The 25,362-nt window shown below is 43.2% G+C and overlaps 1 protein-coding gene across 9 annotated transcripts in view; it reads right to left on the bottom strand.

Moving 5' to 3' along the window:
• Positions 1 to 25,362, bottom strand: part of ATP2B3 (ATPase plasma membrane Ca2+ transporting 3) — a 121,869-nt gene that overhangs the window by 28,872 nt on the left and 67,635 nt on the right. For all 9 annotated transcript variants that reach the window (XM_074276983.1, XM_074276991.1, XM_074276984.1 and 6 more), the window contains 4 exons: positions 16,822 to 17,001; positions 14,555 to 14,642; positions 8,367 to 8,473; positions 4,069 to 4,260 (listed from right to left, as the gene is read on the bottom strand). In XM_074276983.1, coding sequence (XP_074133084.1) covers positions 4,069 to 4,260; positions 8,367 to 8,473; positions 14,555 to 14,642; positions 16,822 to 17,001 — 567 coding nt within the window. The remainder of the gene's footprint in view (positions 1 to 4,068; positions 4,261 to 8,366; positions 8,474 to 14,554; positions 14,643 to 16,821; positions 17,002 to 25,362) is intronic.

Raw genomic sequence — 25,362 nt, 5'->3', positions numbered from 1 at the left:
AATTCCTAATTATTGCTCTAATTTCCTCTTCATTAGTGGTGAGTTCTCCCTTTTCATTTTTAAGGCTAACAATTTGCTTTTCCTCTTTCCTTTTTTTAATCAGATTTACTAAGGGTTTGTCTATTTTGTTGATTTTTTCATAGAACCAACTCTTGGTTTTATTAATTTAATTTTTTTAGATATTTTCTCTTCATATTCAACTCACACCTGTGCCCTCTGTCTATATATACTCCTTCTAACTGCCTTAATAATTAGAAAGTTTTATGAGTTACAAGTATTACCTTCCTATGTACCATGTAAACAGCTTAAGCTTATTAAGTCCCTTATGATTTCTCTTTCCTGTTTACCTTTTGATTGTAGAGAACAATCTTGTATTTGAAAGTCAAATTTTCTATTCAGTTCTGGTCATTTTATCAAGAATGCTTAAAAGGCCTATATTTCATTGAATGTTAATTTTGTCTTCTGAAGGATTATATTAGGTTTTTCTAGGTAGGTGATTCTTGATTGCAATCCTAACTCTTTTGCCCTCTGGAATATCATATTCCAACAATCTGATCTTTTAATGTAGGAACTGTTAAATCTTGTGTTATCTTGACTGTGGCTCCATGAGATGAATTATTTCTTTTTGTCTACTTGCAATGTTCTCTCCGTGACCTGGAAGCTGGAGTTTGGCAACAATATTCCTTGGACTTTTGGAGATCCCAAATTTCAAAATCACCTTTCAGGAGGTGACTGGTAGATTCTTTCAATTTGACTGGTAGATTCTTTCAATTTCTATTTTGCCCTCTGGTCCTAGAATAATCAGAGAAGTTTTCCTTGATAATCTCTTGACAAATGATGTCTAGCTCTTTTTTTTTTTTAATCAATGGCTTTCAGGTAATCAAATAATTTTTAAATTGACTATTTTCCAAGTCAGCTGTTTTTCTTTTCTTTTTTGTAGTATTTACCAATTTTTAATAGTAGCCTTTTATTTTCAAAATACATACAAAGATAATTTTTTTCAGCATTTACCCTTGCAAAACCTTATGCTCCAAATTTTTCTCCATCCCTTTCCTGCCCTCTTCCCTTAAACAATAAGTAATTCAATATCTGTTAAGTATATGCAATTCTTCTGTACATATTTCCACATTTATCATTCAGCTGTTTTTCCAATGAGATATTTCACCTTGTTTTCTATTTTTTCATTCATTTGGTTTTGTTTTTTCTTGATTTTTCATAAAGTCACTCAATTCTAATTTTTAGGGAATTATTTTCTTCAATGAGCTTTTGTATTTGGTCAATTTCTATTTGGTCAATTATACTTTTTAAGGAGTTCTTTTTTCTTCAGTGAATTTGATGTGGTTTGAATGCTCTCAATTCCTGGTGGTCAAGAGGTTAGTGGCAGTAAGAGAGTTGTTAAATATCCCCTTTAGATCGGCCATAGGTTTAGGAGTGAAAGAATTCACTCATTCCCGAATTATTAGTTGCAAAATGAAAGTTTATTGTTGGATAGAAATTTTTACCAAGGGACTGACTTCTATAGTGGCAGAGTTCTATTTGGAAATGGAGTTTTGGTGCTGAAAATGCTCAGCAGGCAGGGTCCTAGCAAAGTGCATGGGCCCTCTGCAAAGAATGAGTCCAGATACCACCCTTTTTAAGGAGTTTTTAGACTTCAGGAGCCAAGGTTCAGAGGCTTTCAGTGGTCCTCAAACTTTGGAAATAGGGGGCCAGTTCACTGTCCCTCAGACTGTTGGAGGGCTGGACTATAGTAAAAACAAAACCTCACACTCTGTCTTCGCCCCTCAGCCCATTTGCCATAACCTGGCGGGCCGCATAAACATCCTCAGCCGGATGCATCTGGCCTGTCTGTGGGCCGTAGTTTGAGAACCCCTGGTTAGATTCTTATCAGTTTTTAACCCAGATCTCCTATTGCAATTCACAACACTTTGAAGGGGTGCTTTTTGACCAGGATTTCTAATTGAATCAAAGGCTCTGGCATCCCGGAAAGATAACTTATCTGGAGGGGACACGCCTTCCCCATGAGGGGCTGATACTCTGAAAGGTGTTATGGGCCAAAACTTGAAACAAGGTGCTAAGTCAGTGGAATTGATAGAGACAATGGTTGTTTAGCAGGGTGCTTAGCGGTTCTCTAGTTCAGTACATGTACTCAGTACTTACTACAGTTCTACAAGATTCACAGCTTTGATAAGAGACCATATAAGCTTGGACAAGCTCAAGAATGAGAATGAGAGAAGACCAGAGAAGTGATGGCAGGCTCTTCTCCTTCGCTTCTCCACTGAAACCAAGATCTTTTCTAGCCGAACCCCAAGTGAAGGAGACAAGACTTTGAAGAAGACAATAAAGGATTTGGACTTTAACCCCTGGCTACTCATGTGGTGATTACTGAACTGAAAGGAAGGCTGCTCCCAGAAGCCCCCCAAGAAACCTGCTCCCAGAGAAGATTATATTTTTAAAGAGAATATTACAGAAAGGGATCACAGATCAAAAGGAAATACTTTCTTAAATGGAACACAACTTTAGTGAAGGAAACAGTTCCCTCCTGCTTCAAATTTTGTGCCTCTTCTTCTGTTTCTGGACATTCTTCTCATTGGCTTTTTGTACCTCTTTTTTACCATTGTTACTGTTTAAGCTGTTATTTTCTTCAGTATTTTTTGTGTCTCCTTTACTAATCTGTTGATTTATTTTTCATCATTTTCTTGCATCACTCTCATTTCTCTTTTATCAGTTTTTTTTTCTCCTTCCTCTCTTACTTGATTTTCAAAATCTCTTTTGAGCTCTTCCCCAGCCTGAGACCAATTCATATTTTTCTTGAAGGGTTTGGGTGTAGAATTTTTGATTTTGTTACCTTCTTCTGAGTGTGGGTTTGGATTTTCCTCATCACCATAGTAACTTTCTGTGATCAGAATTTTTTTCTATTGTCTTCTCCTTTTCCACTCTTATTTCTTGACATTTAACTTTTTGTTAAAGTGGGGCTCTGCTTCTAGGGTGGAGGGTCCCAAGCTTATTTTCAGAGATAATTCTAGGGACCTGTAAATTTTCAGTTCTTCCAAGGTGGTATGATCTAGAGGAGGGTGGAATTTCCTACTCTTTTGGCCTGTGATCTGTCTGTGAGTGACTACAACACTTTTTCCTGCCCTGGAAATGTGATGAGGGTCCCTACACCACTGTGGCCACAAGCTCTGGTGTGCCACCCAGGACTGTGAGCCAGACCTGACTATGGGCAAGGCAACAGAGTTAAAAAATATTTTTTTCTGATAAGTTGTTCAATCCCCTTTATGGACTGAGAGCTCTGGAAGCAGCCAATAGCACTGCTGATTCTGTGCCTCCTAAGGTCTGCTTTCGGTTGGCTGGGGCTGGACTGTGCTCCACTCTCACCCTTTCCTGTTGACCTTCTAAGTTGTATTTGGCTGGAAAATTATTTCATCTCATCCTTTTGTGGGTTCTGCAGCTTCAGGAATTGCTGTATGGCATTATTTAAAGGTGTTTGGAGGGGTTTGGGGGAGAGGTAAGGCAAGTCACTGCCTTTTCTTCTCCACCTTGATTCCACCTCCCATGGAAGTGTTTTATGCAAATAAAAAAAAAATCCCAACAACGCAAAAAAAGAAAAAGAAGTGATAAGATCCTCCACAGTCTCTAAGAGTTGGTGAAGAAGAGAAGCAAATCTAAGCATGAGAGAGTAAACTCTCATTTACAAACATGTAAGAAAGTTTGGCTCAGAAATGACCCTTGGCAGGCCTAGTATTTTACTCAGCGTGATATAATACAGACCTTAAAGATAAGTCTAGCCATGAAGATAGAACATTGATCTCCCTGTCCCAAGAGGCTCTCAGCATTGGAAGCACTTGGGGAAAAGTAGGCTTGGTCTCTCCAATTCTGCTGTCATTCCTTGGATACTCTACTTTAAGTAGTTCATTCTGGATCCCCTATCTGTACTTTGGTTTAAAACTGTCTTGCTTTCTATGGAGGAAGGCTCTGAGAGAAGGAGAATGCTATTGTTTCCACCTCTTTGGCCTGCATAAGAAGAACCTGAGTGTTAGTCCCCCAAGTTTAAAGCAAGATGGTGCTTACCTGGGTGATGCAGGCGCCTGTGAAGGCCACGATCACAGCAACCACATTGACCGTCAGTTGGAACTGCAGGAACTTAGAAATGCTGTCGTAAACATTTCGGCCCCACATCACTGCCTTGACGATGCTGGAGAAATTGTCATCGGTTAGGATGATGTCTGAAGCCTCCTTGGCCACATCTGTTCCTGCAATCCCCTGGAGAATCACATAGAAGATGGGTGAGAAACTTTCCCAATGGGCCACTTTCACCTCCTAGTCCCCCCCTTTCTGAACAAGGCAAATTCATTGTTGGCATCAAATCCATTCTTTTATTTGACCCCTTCACTCTTTCATTCATGTGTACGAAGTGCACAGAGACATTAGAAGTTTTCACAGGGCATCGCCTTACTTTCTGTTGCAGTAATAACAGCTAGCAATTATGTGTCACCTCCAAGTTTGCAAAGCACTCTGCGTATGTTAAATTCATTTGATTCTCACAATAACTCTGGGAGAAAGGGGCTGCTAATGGTCATTTTATAGATGAGGAAACTGAAGCAGAGAGCAGTAAAGTGACTTGTCCAAGGTCACACAGCTAGTAAGTGTCCAAGACAAGATTCAAGCTCACATCTTCCTGCCTCCAAGACTCTTTTCTCTGTGACACCTTGCTATTGCTTTTCTATCCTGAAATACTGAATAACGAAGTCTCAAATGTAGATGTCTCCTCCGTAAAATAGAGGAACCTGTAAAGGGTTGAAACTCTTGAGTTAATGCACTGAGGTTGGACAATCGAGCACTTGAAGCTAATTATCGATTGGACAATCTTAGAATATGCTTGGAAAATGGCCCTTCCCACTATCCTGTGCTGGCCCAATCATTTGGTGTATACAGAGAATTATGGGAGGGACTAGGAGGTGCAGGGAGACTAGCCAGGGTCACTTCTGTGAGGTCGCAGAGATCCTCCGTGTCCATTCTCCTTGAGTTCTACCACTAAATACCAAGAATAAAGACTTTTGCTTCTCCTGATTCTGGCTGATTCTAAGATATCCAGGGGGCTAACGTGGTCACCACAGGGACCGGCCTAGATAACCTCTAAGTTTCTTCCCAAATCACTATGCAGCATAAAGTATTAGTTATATTGCTGCAAAGTTGTCCGTAAAATGAAATGCTTTGCACTCTAGTCCTATTTTAAATAGCACAAAGAAATTTATCATTAGAAGGAATGGCTTTGCAAAGTAGAAGTAGCTTTTGGGCTTCCCATCTGACCTTCCTGCCTCCAGTGCCTCTGGCCTGACTCGTCCTCCATGCTAAGTCCTGAGACATCTCACTCCACTCCGAGCCCACTCTAAATTGCCAGGAAGTATTTCTGGACATCAAGCCCAAACTTGCCTCTTTTCAACTTCCTCCCATGGCTCCTGGTTCCGCCCTCTGGGGCCAAGATATAAAACAAGCCCAGTCCTTGTTCCATGGGACAGCCCTTCAAACACTTGAAAAGCGCTCTCGTGAGCCTTTTCTTCTTCAGGCTAAACCTTCCTGGTTCTTCAGATGATCTTCAAAGGGTACATGCAGTCAGAAGGCTCTTTCCCCCAATCAGACTTCCTCGGCATGGTTTCTAATTCATTCCTATCTTTGCTGAAACATGACAGCTAGTTCACGAGCACTTTTGCTATGAGATGTCCCTGTCCTTAAGGACCTTATATTTTCATGGAAAGAAGCTTCACGTTCACAGATGAATAAAAACAGGATATTTATCTCTGGGTGGCTAGTTGGTGCTGCAGTGGATAGAGCACTGGGCCAGGAATCAGAAAGATCCATTACAGACACTGTGTGATTTTGGGTAAGTCACTTCACCCTGTCTGCCTCAGTTTCCTCATCTGTAAAATGAGCTGGAAAAGAAATGGCAAACTACTCTAGTATCTCTGCCAAGAAAACCCCAAATGGAGTCACAGAGAGTCAAACATGATTGAAAAGTTACTGAACAACTAAATTTCTTTCTCTGCTCACCCTCTGCACTTTCACTGGGCTTAAGGAACTCCAGTGCTAGTTCAACACCTCTTGAACCAAGTAAAGTGACTTGCTAAGGATGCTACGGTTAGTATGCTGTTAAAAGCAGAACTTGAACTCGAGTTCAGTCTTCCTGACTGGCCATCTCTGCATATTCTGTGTGACCTGCCTCTAAATGTAAGTCATATACAAAATACATCCATAGCCATCTGGGAGGATGCACTCACCATTGTGAGAAGCAGGAAAGGCCCCTTGAAGAGGAGGCACTTGAGCTGTATTGAACAGAACCAACTGAGGTTAGATATGGTCTGGCCACAGCAAGTTCTCCCAGTTCTCAATACTCAGCCTCTCTTTCACTTTCTTGGTTGCCTTGTTATATTGTGGACTCCCGTTGAGCCTCTAGACCAGTGGTCCTCAAACTTGTTAAATAGGGGGCCAGTTCCCCATCCCTCAGACTGTTGGAGGGCCAGCCTATAGTAAAAACAAAAACTCCCCCTCTGTCTCTGCCCCTCAGCCCATTTGCCATAACCCAGTGGGCCGCATCTGGCCGCTGGGCCGTAGTTCGAGAACCCCTGCTCTAGATCTTTTTCACACAGATGGCCTCTCCATCAGCACTTGTGAAGCTGATTGTTTGAATCCAAAATGTATGATTTTACATTTAGCTTTGTTATTATTATTTACATTAACTTTAGAATTATTATAATTTATTATTTTTTCTTAGCTATGATTAGATTCAGAGCAGTGTTCTAGCCAGTTGCCTGCTTTGTAGATTTTGACAGCTGGGAAGTGTTTTTTTCTTTGTCAAGTCTGAGGAAGAAAGTGGTGAGATGGCAAGAACGATTGCAAAATGATGTTTGATAAGCAAGGGGCAGGTGATTGCCTTTTCTTTAGGTTGAAATTCTAAGAGCAAGAGACAAAGGTGACTATGTGGATGAGGCTGCTAAGGGGCCTTATCTGAGCGGTTCCAGGGCTAGTGCTAGTGACTTTGGAGAAAATCTGAAAGTCTTGGCAGGAATCAAAGACAAAGCTGCGGCTGAACTTGAATATCTAGAGCATTGAAGGAATTAAGTCCAGGATCACACAGTCAACATGTGACCAAGTGGGACTCGAACCCAGGATTCCTGCTTTTCATGCTAGTTCTCTATCCACCACTCTATGCCTCTTCCCTCTCTTTTTTTCTCTCTTGTGGCTGAACTTGGGCAAAGGGTCTTCCAGGGAAACCAGCTTTAAGACCAGAAAGGAGAACAAAAGAGGAGAGAAAAATGGCAGCACTCTTGGACCTTGGTCATTTAATAATAATAAGAATGAATGAATGAAGAATTTATTAAGTGTTGTATTGAAGGCACAAGAAGAAAAGAAAACCTTTTAGTAACCTTTTAGTAAGCTTTCAGCTTCTGCCTAGAATCAGTCACCAGATCATAGGATCTAGATTACTAGATCACATGATTCAGAACTAGCAAGGAACCTAGTCCTACATTATAGATGGGGAAAATGAGGCCCAGGGAGGGGAAATGGTTTGTCTAAGGTCATCTAATTCGAAGTTTGCAGACTCAGAATTTGAACCTAGATTGTCTTATTCTAGCTTGAGTGTTATTTTGACTATGTTATGCTGCCTCTGTTTGAGCAGCTAGGTGAGCGACCCTGCAGCGAATAGAGCTTGGAGTCAAGAAAAATTGAGGTCAAATCTTATCACAGATCCTGTGACTCTGAACCAGTCATTTAATCAGACATGACCGAAAAATGACTGAACGATATTGCCTCCCTTGACTATTTCTGCAAGAAACAAGCAGAAGAGTGAGGAGAGCTGGAAGTCTTTATTCAACTACCAATGAATTTGGTGAAAACCAATTGGGAATGAATTTGGGACACTGAGTTGGTTTCCCTTTGCATGATCTCTAGGAAACAAGAATACAGACGACACGGAGTTGCTACAGGAAGTGTCCACTCCAGCTTTGACAGCGGGGTTTCCTGTGCCAATGGTCAATGCTTTTTAGCTGGTTTTCTGGATTCACTAAGCATGTAACCTAGTGAGTGCTCCTTGGTTGTCTCTTAGGCATATCAGATTCTCGAAAGTTACACTTGATCTCTTTAAACCTGGGCCTTCCCTAAGTCTGATTACTCTTCCCTCAAGCAGGATGTGCGTTTTGGCTGTGCACAGTATGGGGTGTGTGTGTGTGTGTGTGTGTGTGTGTGTGTGTGTGTGTGTGTGTGTGAGATCGGTGTAGCTGGAGCTTTCCAAGATGGCGTCTCACCTTCCCAAAGGTTACCTTTATGGGACTGGAAGGATCATAAGCATGGGCTAGGGAGGGAGAAAAGTTTACCATAGCAAAGCCCACATCTGCTTTCTTCAGAGCAGGTCCATCATTGGTCCCATCTCCAGTCACAGCCACCACTTGCCGCTGCTCTCCAATGGTACTGTCGATGATTCCTGAAACACAAAAGAGAAGGCCACAAAGTGAAGCGAGTCCCTGTCCCTTTTGAATCACTGCTGTTCCAAGTTTCCTGATGTTTCAACCAACCAGGGAAGCCCTGGATTGGGACTTAGGAAATGAGTCTCCTGTCTTGATTCTGCCACTTACTAGCTCTCCCGTGTTGGGCCCATCGTTTCTTTTCTCTGGGCCTCAGTTTATTTATCTACGAAGGGGTGGAATTCACTCAATGGCCTGGGGGCACCGGGGCTCTTGAAGTAACTAGGCAAGCCTCTTCTAGCTAAAATCAATGAATGAGTTCTCATTCACTTTATCCAGCCTGTAAACTGACTCACCTCCTTAGTGACCTCCCTCTCCCACAACACTGGGGCCCTACTGGAAGGAGTCTCAGAGGCCTTCTAGTCCAATCCTCTCATTTGACTGAAGGGGAAACTGAGGCCCAGGGAGAGGAAAGGACTTGCCCAGGGTCACAGAGGCATTAAGGGACAGAGGCTAGATACAACATTTTCAACAATACTGTACTCCCATCATGAGGCTCCCTCCCAGCAATCACTGCTTCCTTTCCTATCCCAGGCCTCATTTCCTCAAGGTCAGACTTTTCTTACCTCCCCAGGTGACAAATAACAATCTGATGAACTCATTACTCTAATGTGTTAATGCGAGAGGGCTAGTAAAGCTACTCAAGCTCCTCTTTCCCAGTTCTTGGGTCACCTGTGCAGATTATATTAGGGTAAGAGCCTGCTGGATGGGGACAATACAATAAGGCTCTTGGGTTCCGCTTTGTATATTTCACTTGTACATTTCAGTTCTCCAGTGGCCTGCAACTTTATGATCAATGTGGGTATTTCCTGTACGAGGGATTCTGAATCTTTGGATCATGGTGAAACCTCAGAATCACGGTTTAAAATACATAAAGTCAAATATCATAGGATTACTAGAAAAGCCATTATATTGAAAAGCAGCTAGTAAAATTTTTTTTAAAAGTTCACAGACTTCAAGTTAAGAATCCCTATCCTTTACTAATACATTGTTGATGGAGTTGTGAAATGATCCAGCCATTCTGGAGAGCAATTTAGGCCCAAACTGTGCATACCTTTTGACCCAGCAGTGTCTCTACTGGACTTATATTCCCAAAGAGATCTTGCAGAAGGAAAAAGAAGCCACATGTGCAAGAATGTTTGTGGCAGCCCTCTTTTGTGTTGGCAAGGAACTGGAAACTGAGTGGATGCCCATCAGTTGGAGAATGGCTGAATAAATTGTGATATATTTATGGAATATTATTGTTCTATAAGAAATGATCAGCAGGAGGATTTCAGAGAGGCCTGGAGACAGGAACTGATGCTGAGAGAAACGAGTAGAACTAAGAGAACATTGTACATGGCAACAAGATTATGTGATGATCAACTGTGACAGACGTGGCTCTTTTCAACAATGAGGTGATTCAGGCTAATTCTATCAGACTTATGATGGAGAGACCCATCATAATCGGGAGAGAGAACTTTGGAGACTAAACGTGGATCACAACATAGTATTTTCAGTTTTGTTGTTTTTGTTCTTTGCTTGTTTTCTTTCTCTTTCTCATTTTTTTCTCTTTTGATCTGATTTTTCTTGCATAGCATGATAAATGTGGAAATATGTTTAGAAGAATCGCACATGTTTAACCTGTAATGGATTATTTGCTATATAGGGGAGAGGAGAAGTGGGGAGGAGGGAAAAAATTTTGGAACACAAGGTTTTGCAAGGTATGAATGTCAAAAACTATCTTTGCATGTATTTTGAGAAATAAAAAGCTATTATTATATATATTTCATTAATTTATTTTTATTATAGCTTTTTATTTATAAAACATATGCATGGGTAATTTTTCATCATTGACCCTTGCAAAACCTTCTATTCCAAATTATCCCCTATTTCCCCCCACTCCCTTCCCTGGATGGAAGGTAGTACATTACATGTTAAATATGCTAGATCCAATATATGTATACATAGTTATACAATTATTTTGCTGCACAAGAAAAATTGTATTGAGAAGGAAAAAAAACTGAGAAAATACAAAATGTAAGCAAACATCAACAGAAAGAGTGAGAATGCTATGTTGTGAACCACACTACTCCCACAGTCCTCTCTGGGTGTAGATGGCTCTCTTCATCACTGAATGAGTGGAACTGGTTTGAATCATCTCCTCGTTGAAGAGAGCCACGTCCATCAGAACTGATCCTCATACAGTATCGTTGTTGAAGTATATAATAATCTTCTGGTCCTGCTCATTTCACTCAGCATCAGTTCCTGGAAGTCTCTGCAGGCCTCTCTGAAATCATCCTGCTGATCGTTTCTTATAGAACAATAATATTATATATATTTTTTTATATTACAGAACAATAATAAACATTCATGTACCACAATTTATTCAGCCATTTTCCAATTGATGGGCATCCACTCAGTGTCCAGTTTAAAAAGCTATTATTATACAAAATAATCCCTGTCCTTGTAGACCCCAAGTATATTATCATTTAGAAGGTCTTCAAGAGCTACTATGATTAAAATAGCCATCCTCCTAAAGCCAAGCTAGTGATGAACCTCTCTGAATTTATCTGGGCTGGTTCTTGGGGACTGATAGGTAGTCTCTTACTAAGGAAATCAAGAAAGGCCTCCTGTAGACAGCCAGATGGCTCAGTGGATAGAATGCTGGCCTTGGAGTCAGGAAAACTGGAGCCAAATCCTGCCTATGATACTTTCTAGTTGTGTGACTTTGGCCAAGTCACTTCTGGATCTCAGTTTTCTCATCTAAAGAATGGAGAAAATAATAGCACGCACCTCCTAAGGCTGTTAGGAGGCCCCAAATGAGATAATAACTGACTTGTAAACCTTTATATACTCACAGATATGCATGTGCATACACATACACACTTATAAAATATTCATATCAGCATTTGCTATGGAAACAGCCCAAGGCAATGCTACGGAGCTAGATACCCAGCCTAACATGGTGGCTACAGAAGAGCCAGGTTTTAAGAACAGGACAACCAGGATCAGGAAGGTAAGTGAGACCGGACAGAGGGCTTGGGTGAAGGGGTAGGGAATGCGACTTCTCTTGTGCTCCCTCTATCTTCCCTCACTTTCAGTTCCAGCCAACTCCAAGGTGGGGGTCACAAACACACAACCCTTCCCCAACTGCTGGGGCACCGATGCTTGATCCCAAAGGAAAAGCCACACAAGAAGTCTGAAAACTTTTGTCTGAAAACAGACACCCAAACTGCAGGAACCCAGCTGGCTGAGTGCTTGAGCCCTGTGGGGGTGGGGGAGTGGGGGGTGCTGTTCATTTTGAGACAGAAAAGTCCAGAGGTGGGGGAGGGAGGTCTGAGCTGAGGGCCGACTATGGTTTTCATCTTTTAATATTTTTGACGAATATTCCACCATTTGTTCAATCCAGAGCCAGGGTCGGGATGGATATTTTAAAATGTATCTGACCAACCATTCTTTCAGCTTTGACAGGCAGGGGAAGCTTTTTGCTAGAGCCTGGGAAGACGACTTGGTTTGAGCACATTGCCACCCAGTGGAAAACCTCAGCTGGATAACAACCAGATCTTTCTTGTAAAGACCTGGGCTCTCTGGGATTCTCTCCCCACCAGGGATCCGTGGATACATTTCAGGGGACCAGGGAATGTGGATGGGAAAAGGGACATTTCTCTTATAACTTATTATTATGAACTTTATTATTTATTTGTTATTATTATTATTAACTTATAATTGAAGTTGAACATTTCCTTCAGTTATGAACATAAGCAACAGACTTTTTTTCTGAGCAGGGGCCATGTCACCAAAAAGAATCCAGGCTGTATAAAGTTCAGGCAGCACACGAGATGATGGGGGTGGCTCGCGCTGCTACCCGGTCTCAAATGTCACATGGGAGCTAACCACTAAGAATCACTCACCATTTATTTACACTTGAGTTTCAATTCCTTTAAATCTCACTAGGACCTTCTTCTTCTTTTTTTTTTTTTCCTTTTTCTGAGGTTGGGGTTAAGTGACTTGCCCAGGGTCACACAGCTAGGAAGTGTTAAGTGTCTGAGACCAGATTTGAACTCGGGTCCTCCTGAATTCAGGGCTGGTGCTCTATCCACTGAGCTGCCCCTCACTAGGACCTTATGAGATTCATAGATCAGGAAATAAGATCGCCATTTTGTAGATGACAGAATGAAGGTCCAGAGAGAATGTATAAATGAGGATATGAACCCAGTGAGTGATACACACACTTAATATTTCTGTGTAATGTGGTTCTTTCAGAGTATATTCTCTGAATTGCACCCAGTTATTTGGGTACAATTTGCACCCAAATAGCTCTTCTTGCTTTTAAAATGCTACTGGCATGGCATGGCTACAGGGTGCAATGGTTAGAGCACAGTCCTGAAATCAGGAGGACCTGAATTCAAATCTGGCTTCACACAGCTAGTAATAGCCGTGTGATCCTGGCCAAGTCACTTAACTCTAATTGCCTTGCAAACCTACAGACAAAAATGTTTAGAATGCTTCTTCTAGTCCCTGAACCTCCTGTTCTCCAAGGGACCTTCTTAGCTCCAAGATTCCAGTGGGAGAAAGTACTGAGTCTCAACTCCAAGCTCAGCTCTGCTGCCTCTGTGACCTTAGACAAATCACTTACCCTGTCTGGGTTACACTTTCCTTTCCTGCCCAATTAAAGGATGAGGTTAGATGACCTGAAGATCCCTTGGAACCCTGACCTACCAGACCTGGCCTTGGGAAATGGCCTCCATTGTATGTTCTTTCTCTCCCTGCTCTGCCTTCCCTCTTCCGATAGCCAGTGGCATGGTCCTGGTCTACCAGGGTGGACTTTGCTCAGGTGGTTGAGCCAGTGGGGCACTTAGGGTTACACTCACCCCTTCTGGGGGTATGAGCATGCAGCTCCTCTTTCGAACTGCTCATTTGATGGGGAGGGAGGGATATGGAGGGAGGGGGGAGAGGTAGAGGAAACAGGGGGACAAGAAACTGGCAGCCACAATTTATAGATTTGCTAATGTCACCCTGATGTCCTTGGGCTTCCCAGGTGACCGAGGGCCCATCACTGTGGGGGGGGCTGGAAGAAGTTAGGGGTTCTGCCTGAAACTTAACATATGTCACTAGTCCTACCCCTTCTTCTCCTCACTAGTTCTCAGTTTCCCAGTTGGGAGAATAATATGTGACATTTACATAGAACTTTAAGATGTGCCTGGTCCTTTATAACTGATGCTCATAACAACCCTTGGAGCTTGGGGTTATTGGTATCCCCATTTTCTATATCAAGTATCCCAAAAGTCTTGGTGGGGTTGTAAGCTATTAAAATGTAAAACTCAAAGCTTGAAATTGCACCAAGAATTTTGGGACACCTCGTATGAGGAAATGGAGGCTGAGAAGAGTTTGAGGGCCAAAGTACACTAAAGATCAGGTCTCCTGACTCTCAGGTTCATCCATGCTCCTTTGACCCAGTTTGAAACGTGAGAGAATGCAAGGCTACTCAGTAGCTAGAAATGACCTAGCAGTGTGATCCTGGGTAACTTACTTCATCTTTTTGTGCCTCAGTTTCTTTACAGGATAAAACGGGGACATTGAAGTCAGCCTCTAAGGTCTCTTTTCAGCTTTAGAGCTAGGATGCTATGACCCTTGACCTCACTCGCTTCTGGTTTTCATGCTTTGTCAAGATATTTATTTAGGGGATATTGCTTAAATCAGGATTCACTTGGATTGAGGTTCAAAATCTGGTGCTATTGCTGGTGCTATCTTTTTCTCTTCCATAATCCTATGCTCTTTGGTCTGCCTCAAACTAGCCTCCCAAAGCTGTTGTGGATTTCCCAATGTGGAGGCTAGGGGAGAAGGAACTTTGTGGAGGTCCCAATTTGGCTCAACTTCTCTAGATGTGACAGTATGACATCAGATGCAATCCAGAGTAGAGGATTATGGGAAAATTAAGAAAAACCGATAACTAAGCTTTAGAAGATATACTGTAAAAGTTGGGAGAGGGGAGAGGTCAGGGAAGAGGGGTACAGTGGAAGATGTGGCTGCAAAGAGCCAGTGGGGGGTCCGGGTCTTACCTTTTACCAGGGTGTGTTTGTCAGTGGGAGAAGAGCGAGCCAAGACTCTCAGCTTGGGCCAGACCTTATCTAGGCGGTCTTGTTCGATCTGGGGAGTACAAAGAAGAGGCAAGACTGAGGCCGAGACAGGACAAGGATAAAGGGAAATCACTGCATGACAAGGTTAGGGATGAAAAGAGACAAGGCCAAAAGGATCAACTGTGTACAGCTTTGTTCAGGGCCTTGGAGGAAAGTCAGGTGAGTACGTGCACTCTCACTCCCATCCCAGTGTCGGTCCAAACAGTGGAGCTATCGGGAGGAAGTCACAAAACCCTCAGCTTCCTTTCGGCCCGGCCCCCAGCCTTCCTCAGTCCCATACTGCTTGGCTTTCAAACAACTGTCTGGTGGGAGAGAATAACTTTGGGGGCTTGCCAGGCACGTGTACCTAGGCTTGGGTACAGGGATTGTGATTTCCCTGTTGCAGAGTTCCCTCCTGGGTGAGGGAACTCCCTCTTCGTGAAGGTTCACACGATCCCAGAGTCTGAGAGACCTGGCTCAGAGCACTGAGAAGTCAAATGACTTTTCCAAAGTCTCATAGGCATGTGGGTCAGAGGTCAGACTGGAGGCGAGGTCTTCTGCCTCTGAAGGCCCCTCTCAATCTACTAGGACCCACTGCCTCTCATTCATTTACACAGAAGAAAGAAAAGCAAATCATTTCAACAGGCTAAAATGGTTATTTATACCAAATGACTTAGAGCCCTTTGCCGAGCACCTTGGCAAGGGGGGGAAGGGGGGACGTGAGATCGGGAACCTCTGCCTTCCCTTTCAGGAACAATAAACTTGAAATAATATTGAGCAGCCTCCACCTTTGGTATTTACAAATTTAATGCTTAAGTAAAAGCATTAAAAATGAACTTTTATCATTCAACATTAGCTTCAATACTAACTTGAAATTAATCTTAATATCGATGAGCAGAATGGTCTAATGGTCAGAGACCAGGCAGCTCTGGGTTCAAATCTTTCCTCTGCCACGAAGTGTCTGTGTGACTTTGGACATGTCTCGGTGAATATGTAGCGGGGAACTCCCTGTCAGTGAAATAACAGCTCCCATCTTTGTTCTGATTAATTTATAGCTTGTAAATGCAATAAGGATTGCTCTTTTCCATTGTTATTTCTTTAACTCATCAAAAGTTGGATGTGCAGGTGTGGGAGCTAACCACATTGATTTTTAACGCCTTGAAAAAACAGATAAACACTCGTTTCTTGATTGAGCAAATGATGGCTTTTCTTTGAAATTACTGAATATGATGACTAAGGTAAACCATACATCTGTACTGCGAAACGAGTGTTTCATGCATGTGTGTGTATGTGTGTTATGTGTATGTGTACGTGTGTGTGAGAGTGTGTGAGTGTGTGTGTGTGAGAGAGTGTGTATGTGTATGAGAGTGTGTGTGTGAGAGTGTGTGTATGTGTGAGTGAGTGTGTGTGTGTGAGTGTGTATGTGTGTGTATGTGTGTGTATGTATGTGTGAGTGTGTGTGAGTGTGTGTATGTGTGTGTATGTGTATGAGTGTGTGTGTATGTGTGAGTGTGTGTGTGAGAGTGTGTGTGTATGTGTGTGTGTATGTGTGAGTGTGTGTGTGAGTGTGTGTGAGTGTGTGTGTGAGACTGTATGTGTATGAGTGTGTGTGTGCATGTGTGAGTGTGAGTGTGTGTGCGTATGTGTGTGTGAGTGTGTGTATGTGTGTGTGTGTGAGTGTGTGAGTGTGTGTGTATGTGTGAGTGTGTGTGTGTATGTGTGAGTGTGTGTGTGAGAGTGTGTGTGTATGTGTGTGTATGTGTGAGTGTGTGTGTGAGTGTGTGTGAGTGTGTGTGTGAGACTGTATGTGTATGAGTGTGTGTATGTGTGAGTGTGAGTGTGTGTGCGTATGTGTGTGTGTGAGTGTGTGAGTGTGTATGTGTGAGTGTGTGTGTATGTGTGAGTGTGTGTGTGAGTGTGTGTGTGTGAGTGTGTGTGTATGTGTGTGTATGTGTGAGTGTGTGTGTGTATGTGTGAGTGTGAGTGTGTGTGTGTATGTGTGTGAGAGTGTGTGTATGTGTGTGTGAGTGTGTGTGTGTATGTGTGAGTGTGTGTGTGTGTGAGTGTGTGTGTATGTGTGAGTGTGTATGTGTGAGTGTGTGTGTGTATGTGTGTGTGTGTGTGTGTGTGTGTGTAGTGGACAAGTCTTGGCCATGCCCAGTGAAGTCCCAGGTCAGTGTGGTCCCCGAGGCAGGAATTCTGGGAGTTACCTCTCCTTTCTCATTGCGAATACGGCGGTTGAATTCCTTCCCTTCCAGACACAGGAAATCTTCCCCGGGTTGGATGATGCCGCATTTGGCTGCAATGGCCCGGGCAGTATTGATGTTGTCTCCAGTCACCATGCGCACTGTGATACCGGCACGCTGACATTTGCGGATAGCTTCAGGAACCTACAGGAAACAGGAAAAATGGAAGCGGTCACACTTGGCCTCCCTGTATCTAGAGGGCCTTTTCTCTTTGCATACAGATCATTTCCCTGTTGGCTTCACTGAAGATCACAAGATCGCCGCGCTGAGAGGGATTTCAGAGATCCAATTCTCATTTTACAGAGAAGGAAACTGAGACCAATAGAGGGGAAGTCACCTGCCCAAGTTAAAGAATCATAAGATCCTAAATCAAGAGCTGGCAAGGACCTCAGAGACCAGCTAATCCAATTCCTCATTTTACAAAAAAAGGAAACTGAGATATGGCCAAGATCATACAACTAGTAAGTGACAGAGTAAAGATTTGAACCCAAGTCTATGGACTCCAAAGATATGTCTCACATGGGAGGAGATGTCTAGCAGCTAGGAACTGGGGTACATAAGTTTGTCACCAGTTTTCTTTTTCTTTTTTTTTCTTTTTTGAGGCTGGGGTTAAGTGACTTGCCCAGGGTCACACAGCCGGGAAGTGTTAAGTGTTTGAGACCAGATTTGAACTCGGGTCCTCCTGAATTCAGGGCTGGTGCTCTATCCACTGCACCACCTAGCTGCCCCACTATATAAGTTTGTGATGCAGGAACGTTAGCCTGAAGAAGAGAAGACATGCATGCACCTGCATGCACGCGCGCGTATGTGTGTAACTGTTTATCTTCAGTATTTAATAAGCTGTTACACAGAAAAGAAATGAGACTTGTTCTCGTTGGCCCTAGAGGATAGAATGTGGAACAATGGGGAGAAGATGCAGAGACAAAGTTAAGGGAAAACTTCCCAAATGAGAGCTGTCCCAAAGTGAAAAGGGCTCCCTCTCAGAGGGGATAGAATACCCACTTTTCAGATATGTTGTGGAGAAGATCCTTGGTCATCTTGGATTTGGAAAGGACCTGGGTTCAAATCCTGCCTCTGATTACCTTTGAGCAAGTCCCTCCTCTCTGAGCCTCAGTTTCCTCATCTGTGAAACGTGAGAGTTGCACCAGATAGTTCTGAGATCCCTTTCGGCTCTACATCACACGGCATCTATTTATGATCTATTCCATGATATGAAATCCAGGCTTTGCTTCTTGCCACTTGTATGACTTTTCCGAGGGCAAGCTGAGCCTCGAACGATAGGCAAGGAGGAGAAGGGGGTGTTGTGGTCAGATGAGGGAAGACAGGGAGATGGGGAAGGACCTGACCAAGAAAGGGGGTATACATTTATATAGATTGGTTGGCTAAGGCCAGATAAGAAAAGCCTTAAATGTCAAGCTAAGTAACAGCTTCAGCAAGATGGTGCTGCGGTAGATAAAGTGTCAAGAAAACTTCCTGAGTTCAAATCCAGCTTCAGACATTTGCTAGCTATGTGGCCCTGGGCAAGTCACTTAACCCTGTTTGCCTCAGTGTCCTCACGTATAAAATAAGCTGGAGGAGGAAATGGCACAACACTCTGGTATCTCTGCGAAGAAACTCCAAATGGGGTCCCAAAGACCTGGGTTCTTGTGCTGTAGCAGTTATTAAATGCAGAGAGGAACAGGGAGTGTAGCTCCCAGTTTTACTAGCAGTGTCATTGTTCTGGTACTGTCACATTTTCTTTTTCCTTTGTATTCCCCCTCCACCTCCTTTCAATGGCCTCATGAGCTCATGCCATAAACTCCGAGACAATGGTAGTTGCAATTATATTCTCTGGAAGCACTTGTCTGGAAAATTGATTTTACACCTTAAAAACCATTTTACAGTGTCAAGGTGGGATTCGGCAGTCTTCGGGAAGAAACCCTGCTATCAAAGAGATCTCAGTCTTTTCTGCCTAGTGCTTTTAGACCACTCACGACTTCAAGGCTTCACCGTTGTTTCTGTCATAAAACGAACATGATTTTCGTAGAGTGGTCTGCTGAAAATGCAAAAATAGAAATTTTCTATTCAATTAACAACTCTTTATACGATTTCTCTGCTGTCTTCAATGTCTGCATTGTGTTTGTAAGAAGAAAACAGACGCATTTTTGTTTTCTTTCTCAGTTTTTTTCCCTTCTTCATGCGATTTTTCTTGTGCAGTAAGAAAACTGTATAAATTTGGATACATATATTGGATTTAACATATACTTTAACATATTTAACACGTATGGGACTACCTGGCATCTGGGGGAGGGGAAAAGTTGGAACAGAAGGTTTTGCAAGGGTCAATGCTGAAAAATTACCCATGCATCTGTTTTGAAAATAAAAAGCTAGAATAAAAAAAAAAGTAGATGCACATCTGAATAGTTAAAGCAATCCATATGCAGCGCATCTTTTCATGTGGTTAGGATCTTACATTTTTAATTAGTGCATGAATTGTCAGTCATACTTGTTGAGTTTTAGTTGGAGTAACATCTTTTCATATGTTAATATAAAAAAAAATTAAAGTTAAAAAAAAGAGCCGGAGCCTCCATCACCTCACCTCTGAGATTCCCTAGGTCTCCTCAAAGACAAGGGCCATGACTTCCTATGTGATGCCTTCTTTGTTTGATTGCTCCAGTTCCCAGTGACTTCCTATCCCCAAATACACTGCACCCACTTTGTAGATATTTTATATGTATTGACATGTGTGAGGGTTGTTTCTATAGGCCAGGGAACCAACATTTGGCAAGTGCCTACAGTGTGCTTCTTAAGTACCAGGCCCTGAGCTAAGCGTTGGGGATACACAGAAAAGTAATGGATGACCCCTGCCCTTGGGGAGCCCGTGCTCTAATAGGGGGGACAATACACTCAGAGCTACATACAAACAAGCTCAAACTGGAGGTAACGGACAGAGAGAAAGCCTTGGGACTAATGAGGTTTGGAAGGCCAGATTTCAGCTGGGACCCCAAGGAAAGCAGGAAGGCCAGGAGGTGGCGAGGACGAGGAAGGGAATTTGAGGCCCAGAGGACAGCCAGAGACAATGCTCAGCCAAGAGATGGGGGGCCTTGGCTGAAGAACAGGAAGACCACCAGCTCCACCAGTCCACTGGAAAGGGAGGGAGAGACCGCGTTGTGAAGGGCTTCTAGAGCCAAGAGGGGATTTGATATTTGATTCTGAAGGTAACAGGGAGTTCCTGCAGTTTACTGAATGGGAAGGTGGGGGGGGGCTGGCCTGGTCAGACCTGGGCTTTAGAAAGATCAGTTTGATAACTCAGGGCAGGATGAACTGGAATGGGGGAGACAGGCGGCAGCCACAGGGCTCTTGCAGTGGTTCAGGTTTGAGGCGGTGACAGCGTCAGGAAAGAGGGAGGCCTACGTGAGAGATCTGGGGAATGTAAAATCAACGGGACTTAGATGTGGGGGGAAGTGAGAGTGAGGAGCCTGGGTGACTGGGAGCATGACGGCCCCCTCCACAGTCACACAGAAGATGGGGAGAAAGACAGTGGCTGCTTTTGGGAATTTTGATTTCGATGCGCCTAGGGGCCATCCGCTTGGAGATGCCCAGTGGGCAGTTGGAGACGAAGGCCAGAGGTCAAACAATGCTTAGGATCTGAGAATCTTCAGCACAGAGATACTAATTAAGGCCACGAGCAGATGAGATGAAGTATCCAGGAGAGAGGGAGTGACCTGCCTGACAATACAGGCCAGGAGACCTGCTGCTACAATGCAAGATCCTTGAGGTCACACAGTAGACGCTTTATAAACGCTGACAGATAGAGCCATCTTGTGATCACATAGATGGAGTCCATGACAGTTGCTTCTTGGTCTCTGCTGCCACCAAGTGGTGCCTAAGAGAATCTGAGACTGGAAAGAAGCACCAAAGGCAGAGGATCCAACTTCCCTGATCCTGTCAGGAATCCTCTCTGCCATATATATGACAGTGACTTGAGATTCCCCAGTGATGGGAAGCTCACTACCTCATGAAACGGCACTATCCATTTTTGGACACTTTGATTGTTTTCTCTTACCATGAACTTGAAAGCCGTTCCCCTGAGCTCCATGGGTTCTAGATTTGCCTTTTAAAGAAAACTGCTAGTCTTTTCAAACACTGGAAAATAGGTTCCACGTGACCCTACTTTTACCCTCCAGGATAACCATCTCCAGCTCTTTCGGATGACTCTTAAATGGCCCGCTCACTTATAATAACCTTAGAGGCCCACCAAGACCCTGGAGTCTTTTTCATATGAATTCTCTGATTACTTCCTGTGTAACTTGTGAGTTGTAGTTGATACAACGGCACATCCTCTCTGGTAAGGTCCGTTTCCTTCAGAGACCTCTACAGACCTCCACACTTACAGGTTTGAGGACTTTGCAAAGGGAAAACACCTGGGACAAAAAAGCGGACTCCTGGTCTCAACTTCATGAAGTCTTTTCTGGTCCCCCAGGTGCTAGAGCACTCCCTCCCCAAGACACCTTTGGATTCATTTGGTGATGTTCTGCATGTATTTATATAGGCGAATATGTTGTCTGCTCCATTAGAGGGGAAGAATTTTTTTTTCAATTTTGTCTTTTTTTTTTGGCTGCACTTAGATGAATGCTTAGCACCTAGAAAACATGCAATTGATTAAATTTCATTGGACAGTACACACGACTCAGGGCCAGGGAAGGGCAACATCTAAGTTTGTTCCTCTAAACTGTAGCCACATTTTCTCTTTCCTTGGTTTTAGCCCCAGACACCCCTAATGCTACCTATTCCACGAAGCTCGGTCTAGGAGCTCCTTTACTGGGCCCAGAAGGCTTGGCCCAACAATTCCTCTGCCTGATCTATCGCTGCCATTCCACTGCTGCCAGCTCCGGTCTCTCAAGCTCTCAGACGGACCCAGGAACTTCCTGACACTCTGGGGCTGCCATTCTGGAAGCTGGGTGGGTCCCTCAAGGAACCTCATAAATGTAAAGGCTTTCGCTTTAAATACTCAAAGCCATTTCTGCGTCTGTCTCTCTGGTTTATCTCTGTCCCTGTCTCTCCGGTTTATCTCTGTCCCTGTCTCTCCGTCTGTCTCTCTGTGTCTCTGTCTCCATCTCTCTAGTTGGTGGGGAAGCTGCTTGCTTCCCAAGGGCACTTCCAGGCTCTTCCTTCATCACCTTCATGCAGTAGCTTCTTCTCCTTTGAACTTCATACTATTCAAATTCACCTCCCCAATCTCGGTTCTAGTGGCTGACCCAAGGATATTGGCCTTCCTTCTTTAATGATTTTAGTTCCTGGCCCAATCTTTCTCTGCTCTCCAATGCCTCCTTCATACCAAGGGACTTGTACATGCATGTTTTCCTCCAAGATCCTAACCTTTCAGTTCTTCAGTGCACTCATAATACCTCAACTCTACCCAGGGACGGTTACAGCCTTGATCTTGCCATCGCCTACAAATGTTCCACTTCCATGTTCGTTAGCTCTGACATTCCCTTCTCTGATCACGAGCTGTTGTCATCTCATCTCTCCTTTTCTCCTTAGGACTTTTAACCTTGTAACCTCTGATCTCTTTAGCTCTTAGTTCCTTTCCTGGCCATTCCCCTGCAATGGTTGCATTTTCTTTCCTTCTCTTTCTCAGCCCCTTGATATATCAACTCAGGTTAACACTAGCGTTTCTTGTTTGGATGAAGCATTGCTATGCCGCAACCTGAGATTCTTCTCTCCAGAGGTAAACACATGGTGCAATAAGTGAATAGAGCCCTGGGCCTGAAGTCATGAAGGCCTGAATTCAAATCTGGCCCCAGACACTTAGTGGTTGTGGGACCCTGGATAAGCCATTTTAAAAAACTCACCTTCGTAAAATGAGCATAATGAAAGCATCTGCCTCTCAGAGTTGTTGTGGGGATCAAATAAAATAATGTTTGTGAAATGATTAGCAAAATGTCTGGCACATAGTAGGTCTTTAATTAAATGCTTTTCTCCTTCATTCCATCGGCCTCCTTCTGTCCTATTCACATGGGGCTTACTGGAGCTATAGTTATAAAACCCATGTTGCTTGGGTCTACTACATATATATGTTATATAACTTCAACTAGGTCCTCCCTGAAGCAAGGCAATCCTTTTCTAATTCTCTGATCTATTTTCTTTCTTTCTTTCTTTCTTTCTTTCTTTCTTTCTTTCTTTCTTTCTTTCTTTCTTTCTTTCTTTCTTTCTTTCTTTCTTTCTTTCTTTCTTTCTTTCTTTCTTTCTTTCTTTCTTTCTTTCTTTCTTTCTTTCTTCCTTTCTTCCTTCCTTCCTTCCTTCCTTCCTTCCTTCCTTCCTTCCTTCCTTCCTTCCTTCCTTCCTTCCTTCTTTCCTTCCTTCCTTCCTTTCTTCCCCCCCCCCCAAGGCTGGGGTTAAGTGACTTGCCCAGGGTCACACAGCTAGGAAGTGTTAAGTGTCTGAGACCAGATTTGAACTCAGGTCCTCCTGAATTCAGGGCTGGTGCTCTATCCACTGCGCCACCTAGCTACTTCTTTCTTTCTTTCTTTCTTTCTTTCTTTCTTTCTTTCTTTCTTTCTTTCTTTCTTTCTTTCTTTCTTTCTTTCTTTCTTTCTTTCTTTCTTTCTTTCTTTCTTTCTTTCTTTCTTTCTTTCTTTCTTTCTTTCTTCTCTCTCTCTCTCTCTCTTTTTCTTTCTTTCTTTCTTTCTTTCTTTCTTTCTTTCTTTCTTTCTTTCTTTCTTTCTTTCTTTCTTTCTTTCTTTCTTTCTTTCTTTCTTTCTTTCTTTCTTTCTTTCTTTCTTTCTTTCTTTCTTCCTTCCTTCCTTCCTTCCTTCCTTCCTTCCTTCCTTCCTTTCTTTCTTTCTTCCTTCCTTCCTTTCTTAGGTCCTCCTCACTTCAGGGCTGGTGCTTTATCTACTGCACCACCTAGCTGCCCTACTCTCTGATCCATTTTCTCTCCTCATCAATCTTTTTATCCTTCCTCAACCCTCCCAAGATACTCCCTGCATCCTTCCACCTTACATTTCTCTCTTAGCTGAGGAACTTCAATAAAAAAACAGAGCCCCTTTGCTAAAAGGTTTCTCTTTTTTCCCTTTTTCTTCAACCCTTTTTTCTCTCACCCCAACTTGCTTGAGACAATCTGGATTAAGTGACTTGCCCAGAGTCATGCAATCTGTAAATGAGTAAATCTGAGGTTATATCTGAACTCAGGTCCCCTGACTGCAGGGGTGGTGCTCTATCCACTGTAGCGCCACCTAGGTGCCCTTACATGAACCCTTAATCCCACCCCATCCTATCCCATAATTTTTGAAAAGCAGATTGTCCCCTCCATCATCCCCACTTTTTCTTTAATCTTGTATCCCCTCATTTGCTCTTCCTCCAAACAAACCCATGTCTTCCTCATTTTTAAAAATTCCTTACTTGATCTCATCATCCCTGCTAGTTATCATTCTATAGCTCTGCTGTTTTGTTGGCTAAACTCTTTGAGAAAGCCATCTATACTCATGACCTCAACTTCCTCCCTTCTCACTCTCTTTTAAACCCTCTGCAACTGAGCTTCCAAACTCAATTTGCTCTCTCCAAAGTCACCCATGACCTCTTAATTGTTCAATTCTCAATCGTCATCCTTTTCGGAATTCTTTGTCACTATTGATTTCCCTCTTCCCCTGGATACTCTAGGCCCTGTAGATTTTCTGCTCTCTCCTGGTTCTTTTCTTACCTTTGCTTCACCCGGATTACTCCCACTAACTTTGAGTGACTCCCCAAGGCTCTGTCTTAAATCCTCCTTTGGCACTATTTTGTTTGGGGGGCTCATCAACTGCCCTGGGCTCAATTGTAGTCTTTATGCAGATGATGGCCAGATTTAGGTATCTGGCCCTAACCTCTCTCCAGAGCTCTAGTCTTGAATCAGCAATGCCTGTTAAATATCTCAAACCGAGTGTTTCCTAGATAGTTCAAACTCAACATGTCTAAACTGAACTCAGCTTCCCCCCCAAACTCCTCCCCCAATATTAAATTTCTCAGTGACTGTTGAGTGCACCAAGTGTCCCCCAAATCAGCCAGGCTCACAACATTATCAAGCCTTGCTACTTTGGCATTCTTTCACAGCATCTTTCATCTACGTCCGCCTCGCTTTACTCACACAATCACTACTTTTGTGGGGGTCTTCATCATCTCACACCTGAACTACTGCAGGAGCCTACCATTTGATCTCCCCGTCTTGAATCCCTGTTATCTCTAACTCCTCTTCCATTCAGCTGCCAGTGAGCTTCTTAAAGTGGAGATCTCATCTCACTCTCCCTGCTCAACAAATTCCAAGGGCTCCCTATTACCTAAGTGAAGGGGTAAGCTAGTTCACTGATCTGAAAACTCTTCTCTGATTTGTGTGCCACGGCTGGCTCTCTTCTTGCCTGTCTGGCTGCTCCTCAGCATGGAAGAATGGTGGGATTCTGTCATGGGTCATCTCTTATTCTCTAGCCTGTATCTCGAAGGCCTTGCTTGCTTCCATGGTTTCAATGATCATCCTTGTGTTGAGTATTCTCA

Source organism: Sminthopsis crassicaudata, chromosome X (assembly GCF_048593235.1).
Source record: "Sminthopsis crassicaudata isolate SCR6 chromosome X, ASM4859323v1, whole genome shotgun sequence".
NCBI lineage: Eukaryota > Metazoa > Chordata > Mammalia > Dasyuromorphia > Dasyuridae > Sminthopsis > Sminthopsis crassicaudata.
The sequence above is the reverse complement of the archived record's forward strand: the minus strand, read 5'-3'. Positions and strand labels throughout refer to the sequence as shown.